At 38.7% G+C, this 8,968-nt stretch overlaps 1 protein-coding gene across 4 annotated transcripts in view; it reads left to right on the forward strand.

The window, feature by feature from the left end:
• UBR1 (ubiquitin protein ligase E3 component n-recognin 1) overlaps positions 1–3,593 on the forward strand; it is a 73,777-nt gene extending 70,184 nt beyond the window's left edge. For all 4 annotated transcript variants that reach the window (XM_065065875.1, XM_065065877.1, XM_065065876.1 and 1 more), the window contains exons 45-47: positions 37–207; positions 403–504; positions 985–3,593. In XM_065065875.1, the coding sequence (XP_064921947.1) occupies positions 37–207; positions 403–504; positions 985–1,126 (415 nt within the window). In that variant the 3' untranslated portion in view covers positions 1,127–3,593. The remainder of the gene's footprint in view (positions 1–36; positions 208–402; positions 505–984) is intronic.
• The last annotated feature ends 5,375 nt before the right edge of the window (positions 3,594–8,968 follow it).

Below are 8,968 nucleotides of genomic sequence, written 5' to 3' on the forward strand. Positions count from 1 at the left end.
ATTCCTGCACTATCATTCTCATTGCACTTCTTCTAGGTGCCCACGGTCTTCTGATGATGAACAAAAACATCCAGTATTGTGTTTATTCTGTGGGGCTATGTTGTGTTCCCAGAATACTTGCTGTCAGGAACTGGTGAATGGGGAGGAGTTGGGAGCCTGTACTTCTCATGCTCTTCAATGCGGAGCTGGAGTTTGTATGTTTCTCAAGTAAGTAGCGAGCCAGAGTTTAACGAATTAAAGAATAAAGGGAAATATTTGAATGTCAAAATTCACAGCATTGTCAAAGCACTTGATTCTTTTTGTCTGAGATGAAAAAACGTTGCTTTGCCCTAAAATATAGCTCACCAAAAAGTTAAGAACTTGCTGGGAGTTGTATTTTAAATTAGCTATTTTTTCTTTAAGAATCAGAGAATGCAAAGTTGTCCTCATTGAAGGTAAAACCAGGGGCTGCTTATATCCTGCTCCCTACTTGGATGAATATGGAGAAACAGATCCAGGTCTGAAGTAAGTGTTTGATTTTGTTTCTTTCTGTGTTTCCATTTTGGTTTCTCTTTCTTTCTTATTACCCATTACACAACATATTCTTCCCACTGGCATGTACAGCGCTGTCATATGTATCTCAGCCTGCTGAGATTGTTTATTATAACTTCAAATTCCCAATGGCAGTTTCCAGTCATGAGTGGGTCATTCATAATGAAAAAATACACTTTTTTGGTACTGTTAAACTTTCTTACTTTTCTGAAGAATACTTTGTGTGCTTTTAATCAGAAATGTGCAACAACTACCATTGCTGAAATGGCAGTCATTGCTTGTCACATGTAGATTTCTTTTCATTTCCAGTAGACTTGTTGGAATTGGTGCTCATACAAGTATTTAGTATTTTCTGGGTATTGTTGAGAGTGCTAATACTAGACTGTTAATGGAACAGTTTGTGAGTTATTATTCTGATATGCTTACTGGGTATTCCTTTTTTCTTCTATGAAGGAGAGGCAACCCCCTGCACTTATGTCGGGAGCGGTACCGGAAGCTGCATCTGCTGTGGCAGCAGCACTGCATCATAGAGGAGATTGCCAGGAGCCAAGAAACGAATCAGATCTTCTTTGGATTCAACTGGCAACTGCTCTGAGTCTCTTGGTTTTTAGTGAAAACTCTTGCCTTTGCCAGCGCTTTGGAAAAGGGAAGGAAGGTGGCAGTAAATAATTTACTCTCAAATGGATTCTGTAGTATTTCAGACACAGTTGATGGATTCTCTAGGTTGGATGTAATACTGGTATGTTGAAACAGAATCTCACGTCATGTGTTTTGCTCTTTTTTCTTTTTTTTTTTTTCTTCACAAAAGAAAACCGCTTTATATAATTATTACCGAATATTCAGGTCCTGAAATATTTCCACTTTTTTTGAGAAGTTGTAATTGTTTCACATATTTTGATGAGGACAGCTTCACAAATGCTGTACTTTGGGGCACATACCACATTTCTGTCTCTTCCATGCCTTGAGAATATACCTGGATGGTGTTGATACGGAAAAGCCTCCTTTACTTTCTTCCTGAGTTCTTTTCCAAAGCTTTTAAATAGGTCAAGATCTGTGGCATAATATTGGAGTGGAAGTGGTGCCAGCCCTTCAGTAATCTGTAGCAACAGGTACAACAGCCATTGAGTTGTACAGAAAAAGCCTGCGTTCAGCTGTATCCTGGGATTTAATGAAGAGTTTTCATTAATGAGCTCTTTAAATGAGAAGTGTGGGATAGAAGGTGCATGGGAGAATTACCATCTTGCTTGTTGCATCAAAAAAATAAAATCTGTGCTTTTTGTATTGCCAGAACTGCACTTCAATGAATTTGTTCTCTATTAATGTATCCTAAGAGATCTGGGGCTACACCATTTGGCCAGGTTGTGGTTAGTTTTATTCTCCTACAGTTTATACTCTGAGATTGTCCCCAAGAATCAAATGTGACAATATTGTGTGGTACTTGCAGTGCAGCTCTGCAAGTTACACAAGAGCCAGAGACTTCAGTGAAGCTGACGACCTTCAAAGCTCTCACTGGACTAAAATCAAGGCCCAAAAGCGCAAGTTTTAGAATCAGAAATAAGTTTGTTTGCCCGTATTTGATGAATTTTCCACTCTTCATCCTCTGTCACTTTTGTTTGGAGTCCTGCCTGCATAAATGATATAGTGTGCATTTGGGTGGGTGTTCCGTGCCAGTTAGAGCAGAAGAGGGAAAACCAGGTGGCAAAGTCTCTTTGCCCTTCAGTAGTCCATAGCACATCGTGATTCAGCTCTCAATGACATGTGATTGTGCTTCAGTTCTAAATGTTTGTTGTTCTCTTTTCTGAATTTCAACCATAATATACATGAGAGAATTAGTAATGTGATGGATAAAAATGCTTTCCCAGGAAATTCCACTTCTGTGTGAAAGGTTGAAGTTGTCAGTACTCGAAATGTCCCCACCCCTTTGCTATTTGGATTCTTTTCTTGTCATTTTAACAAGGCTTGCAAGGGGAGCTTTTCAAATTAATTTCCGAGAGTGTGTTTTTGTGTGATATTTTTTTCCCCTCATTGTATGAGAGATAGTAGCATCACAAGTAATGATTTAGATTTAAATATCATTGTTCTCCTCATTTTTAAAAGTTTTTAGAGTATGTGCAAGTGCACTGAACAGCACCATAACTCCTCTATAAAAGGAATACCAACGAACTCAAATATTGTTCTGATTTAAAATACTTTTAAAATAACTTTCGCTGTAATACTTCCATGGTGAGATAAATAGTTGTCTTTGGTATATTTTTCAGGTATTCTATTTCTTGCAATTAAAACCATTCTCCTTATTTTGATTCTTTCAGATTTTAAACCTGAATATGAAACTCTTTAAAGACAAATGTTAATTCTGTTAGTCTCCTCTAAAATGTTTTCTTAGAAGAACAGTTGTCATGAAAACTTACATGCACTGGCAACTTCTAAAGTCATCGAAACACTTCTTGCCAACAAAAATACTGGATTAAGACTAGCAAATGTATGCCTCATTGATACCAAAACCGTATTCACTTACTGTTTCCCTCTGATATTTACCTATTCATGTATCAAAAACTTTCATTTACCTTGCACTTCACTGATACAAAAATTCCGTTATCAAATAAGCAGTGGGATAACTTGATTTTGTTTTCTTCCTGAACTGTAGCATGTAACGACAGGAGCTGTTCCGAGCTGGTGAGTTCGTGTTTAAAGGCCTAGAAATCTCTTTGTAGGTGAAGAAGTGGGAGAGGAAAGTTGCATCTTTCTATGCATTTGCACATGCTAATTTAGCAAATGCACTCCCATATCATTCACTGACTGGTGTGGTCATCTTTCATTTCATAAATTACTATGCAGTTTTTTTCACTGTGATTTTAATCTGTATTTAGTGATCGCAAGATGCTTATGCCACTGATTTCTGTTCCATCCAAGCTGACAGAGAAGTTATTTGATAATGCGCATATTGGTATCTTTAATTGCAAAAATGTAAATTTGAAACTTGTATAATGTTCTTGTGCTTTTGAAATAAAATATCTTGTATATGTATATTTAAAAAAAGGAAATAAATAACTTCTCATAGATGATTCAGTTTTTATTTGGAGGTGCTTTGACACTTCACATTTCATTTTACAAGAGCATTATAGCAGCGTCTGTCAGTGTGGAAAGGGGAAGAGTTAGTAAATGGTTGGTAAACAATACCAGTTATCCCTGTAGTCCCTGCCATCGTTGTACCAGTTAGTAATGGTGGCACACTTTTTGTTTAAAGAAATATTCCACTTGAAACTTGTCTGAGTATGTTACAGCTGCAAATTCCTGCCGTGTCTACCTCAATCTGTAAAACAAGTCTGAAGCACAGGATTTAGTATTTAGATGTCCTTAAATGGATTACTTGAGTGATTCTGGTTTTGTAGCTTCTCAGAGCAGAACTGGTTGCCCTGTCTGTCAGATGCTCAACCTCTAGCAAGGGGAAGTTTGTGGTGTTGGTCTAATGTGCTGTGTGATACATGGGAGGGGATTAAAAAAAAAAGTGGTTTATTACAGAGCTAAGCAAATAGCCAAGAAATCATTTACATAGACACGGCCAGTTCTTCTTGCCCCTCCTTCCATCACCAGCTTCTGGCTGGCATCCCTTACTCACGGCTCTGTTGTGTCTTCGGGCACGATTAAGCTCACAGAGTTTGGGTGTTGATGACGTTGCTCTCTATGATTACTCTGAGTAAAGCAAATGTTTTTTAAGAAACAATTCCTGTAAAGGTGAAGGTAGGTCGATGGCAGTCTGCTGGAAAAAATGTTCTGAAGAATTAGGAAGGGGGAAAAAAAAGCCACAGCACCATTTCTTGCATAGTGAGAATGTCAAAGGTGCAATCTACATGTGTAGAAAATCATATAAAGGAGGATTTTGGCTATTGTATTTGTGGTTGAAATCCACTTTATTTTCTAGATCATATCCTTGAATAATCTCCATTGTAAATTAGTCAGATTCATGATACAACATCTAAGTTAGTCACTTAGATTCTTTTAATCTATTACGGGAAAAGATCTTCAAGGACACTTCTTTCAAAAATGAAAGTTGCTTAATTTCTGTGGCACAGTCTCTTATTTGTTTTGATCTAAGTCGTTTTTGCAGGCAGGCTAGATTTGGGGATTCATAGAGAAAACAAGAAGTCTCTCTATACAAGTCACTCAAACCCAGTTATTTCTAATCGTAGCTATGTTTCTCTAAACTTACATTTTAGTATGGTTGAAAATATAGATGAAAGAGAAGCATTGTAGAGGAGATGTGCACTGAAGGAGAGCAAGCTGAAATACCAAGGGATTATATACATTATTTTGCAATGCTAAGTAAGAGAGACCAGGTACGAAGTTGAACATGAAACCTGGACCCGAGTTTTCTTTTTATTTCTGTGTGACTATTGCTAATGACATCCGTGTCAAGAAAAAGGACTAGAGGTTGTGGCATTTAATTACATCTTGTTAAACAACTTAGAATCCATCAGACTTCATTTAGGAGGTTTCCAGGCTTCACGCTTGAGCGAATGAACCTCCACAAAATGTTGCGGAGCAGGTAATGGGGACTGTGGATCTGAAGATCAAGGCCTTGCTATATTTGTGAAGGTCTGTGGTTGGTCTTTTCCAGCAGACTGCAGGACCTTGTGTCTCCTTGCCTCCTCATAGTGCCTGGCATGTCATATTAATGTCTTTGGGTACAAGTCTTGGGATGCAGCCTATTGCTTGGAGAGAGGTTGTCCCGGTGCTCCAGAGCTCCTGCTTGAAGGCAGCCTGAGGAATAATCCTCTCTGGATGATAAAAGCCTCCTATCTTCTTCCATTTTCTTTCACGTATCATGCAGACTTTTACAAAAAGTGGCAAAGCCAATGTTAGCTCAATCTCATGATACTGCAGGTGATCTAGGAATATATATCGTCCCAACTCAGGCGTCTACAGAACGTCATTGCTCAGTGTGATGTACGTGCTCCAGTCAGTGTGCCTCTGCTCACTGACATGCAGGAGCAGGATACCATCATCTCTCTAAGTGACGGTCTCCTCCTAAATAAGGACTCACCTGTGGTGCATGAGTTCCATGCTTTTGTGGTTCTTTGCGTGCGATGCCCTGTAGTTCAGCAGAGCCTGAACTGTTCCTGTAGGGGGAAACTGATCCAAAGCCAAATGCGTACCAAATGATTTGTAAGATTTTAAATATTGTGAGTCTTGTGTTGTAGAGAACTGCATGATCGTATGTAATTAAAGAACAAAAAAAAAAGTTTCTAGAAGAGGGGTTTCCAGCTTCTGAAGAAATGTGCTGTGCTCATTTTTAAAAATACCAATGAAATTCTAAATGTGCCATATTTGTTTGTTTCTTATTAATTATTTTTTCTTTATGATCAATCTAGAGCAAGTGTTTTCAGTGGCAATCAGAAAGCTTTAAGGGAAGAGCATCGTAACTGCACTGTTGTAGTGCCTTCACCAGAAGCCGAACATTCAAATGTGGCTTTTGTTTTGTGGTTTGCTTTGTTTGTTTGTGTGGTTTTGTGGGGTTTTTTTGTTTGTTTTTAGTTTTTGTTTGGGTTTTGTTTTTTGTTTGTTTTGGTTTTGGTTTGTTTTGGGGTTTTGTTTGGTTTTTCTGTGTGTGGTGTTTTTTGTTTTGTTTTTAATAACAAACTTAATAAAGAATACAGTTTTATGCATCGGTGAGGTTTATGCATAAGCGTGAGGTTCCATGCTCTGGAAGTTGCTGTCGCACAAATGTATTGTTATTAATTCTGACCGGATTAACCATTAATAACAAATAGGATAAGAAGCGTCCCCCCAAATCGTATTTATTTCTGTATCTGAGCAGATGCTCCAGCTTAAAGGCTTGACTTGCTAATGCCATCTGTGTCTTTATAAATTACAGAGAATTAAAGACAGAGTGAGGGCTGCCACCCGTGTTTGTGTCGTTGATCCAGCGGCTGTGACGTTTAACGCCGCAGGAAGCGCAGCCTCTGGTGACAGGGGCTGCAGGGCAAGCTCGACACGCAGGGTGCGCTGCCACTGTCTGACGAAAATAACCCGTGCAAAGCGAAGAAGAAAGCAAAGCGTGTATTTACTGAAGTAAAATTTACCTTGAGTGCTGTGAAATGAGCTGTTGTCTTTTTGTAAGATATCTGTGTCGATGGGGACTCTGCCTGTGCAGGATGGAAATGAACAATCTGATGACCAAGTAATGATGACATGTGTGCTGATGGTTAATGGCACAAGGGATGACGCTGCCACCGCTGCAGGTTTTGGCACTTGGCTGAGAGACAAAGGTTGACTTGCTACATATCAATTATTCTTTCATGGCAAAATGCATCCTCTTCATAGAAAAGTTAATGTGCTGCGTGGGGGCTGTAGGAAATGTGTGGCCGGACAGTTCTACCTCTGCTCTTCCTGCTGATGTGTCACAGCAACTACTGCGTGGAGTTTCTGTGTCTTTCCATTGATGCTCAGGCCGGATGATCCTTTTAGTTTGCTCCTCCTCACAAATCTGTCTTTCAGAGCAGACTCTTGACAAATCCATCACACCGGGACCTCCACTAGGGAGTTATCACAGGACTAAGATCACGTCTATTATAATTCTGCATGCGAAATAGATTACCTGGAGAGATTTTTTTTTCAATGGTGCGAGCTGTCAGGTTTTATCTGCCTCTGTAGTTAAGTGCGTTTTGCAATTAGGAAATATTTCCTAAAACACCGGGTAAGATTTCCTTCTTCCCCCTTACCCCCTCTCTTTTTTTCTTTTTCATTTTTGCTCTTATTTGCTGTTTTTATAACCATTTTCATCAAGCTGAACCATTCCTCACTTTATTTTTTTAAAGCATTTTTTAAAATTTGCGTATTCTTACTTAGTCCGGTTGATTCTTTTTTTTTCCTAATGAAACAAATATCCTATAGATAAAATTTGTGGTTTTCTTCTCTTAGCTGTTTCTGATTATCTTGTACTTTCTGGTAACTGAGCAATCTACAGCTATTTTTCCCAAAGTAGATGGACTACAATTGTTTTGAGGAAGGGATCGCTATTGCCTGACGCACGTGGCACTTCGTGTACTCATCTGAAAACAAAAACTGCATTTAAAAACAATCACATTCTGTTGCAAAGTCTGATAATTTGCAGTAGATAACTGTCTTTCTTCTTGATCTCTCAAGGTGCTAAAACTTTTCACGTTCTTTTCCAATGCATATCAGCTAATGTTAGTGCTTTTGGTAAGGCTCAGGACACTGTGGTGCTCAGTGTTCTGCAGTAACGCCACAACAAGCTGTGATGTGGAAATAATACTTTTGGCTCCCAGAAATGTTTCACAGAACTACGCACCGGTTAAGTTTAATTTCACACAAGACAAAGTGAGTGAAATGAGGACTAGATGCAGGCAGGCAGAGAAATGCAGTGCAAAGGGAAGAGCTAACATAGGTCCTGGGAAGGGAAGTTTCAGCTTACAAATCTAATATAATTGCTTGAAGGAATCAGAGGTTGAGCCAGTCAGTATAATGTTGAATTGAGAAATCTTTGAATATGGTCCTCCAGCTAACACCTGGAATTAGAAGCAGCTGTCATGACATTAAAAGGAAGATCCAGTCCGGCAGCAAAATAGAAGATTAAATGGTGTATTTTCACAACGGAAGAAGCTTAAAAATAGAATTCCACAGAAATCTGCATGTTTTTCTTTCTGTTCCACATTTTCAGAAGTGATCTGAAAAGGGGAATTATGAAGTGACAAATTCTGCCAGTGATGCAAGGATATTAAATTAAAAAGCTTATTTTGAATATTTACAGGAGGCTGTTCTGAAACTTAGTGGTTGGATCATAACAAGTTTTAGTTTGGATAAATAGAAATGAATATACCTGCGCAAAAACCAACATCTCACAATATGGTTTTATATTCATATCAATTCTTTTTCTTGGTGTATTTATAGATCTTTAAATATGTTTCCGAATGCTCAGAAACAGTCAAAAGGGTAAGAAATGACAGGAATTCTTCAGAAAGGGACAGAAGATCAGTTTGGGTCGTGATGGCTTCAGCTCTGCACATGCAGCGCTGTTCATTTAAAAATAATAAATGGAGGAGAGTGACAACAGTTATCAAAGATGCGAAGCAACTTCTGTAGAAGATTAAATAGCGGCTGCTTCTAACTTGGAAAGGGGTGTAACGTCAGAAATGGCATGGAGAGAACAAACAAGGAACATCCATCAGCTATGCCCTATACCACGAACTATGGGACACCCCATTAAGCTGTCAGCGAGTCAACAAGTGAAGAGAAACAGTTTTTCAAACAACGCAGAATTGAATAGTGAGAAATTAAAATTTGAAGCTCGTTGTAAATGGTTTGGGTGTCAAAAACATGAATTGGTTGTAAAAAATACTATGCAAATTCACAGGGAAACAAAGGTCCACTGAGATTTATTGAAACCCTGTGATACAAACCCCCTCTGTACCCACCAAGT

Source organism: Columba livia, chromosome 5 (assembly GCF_036013475.1).
Source record: "Columba livia isolate bColLiv1 breed racing homer chromosome 5, bColLiv1.pat.W.v2, whole genome shotgun sequence".
In the NCBI taxonomy this organism is placed as follows: Eukaryota; Metazoa; Chordata; class Aves; order Columbiformes; family Columbidae; genus Columba; species Columba livia.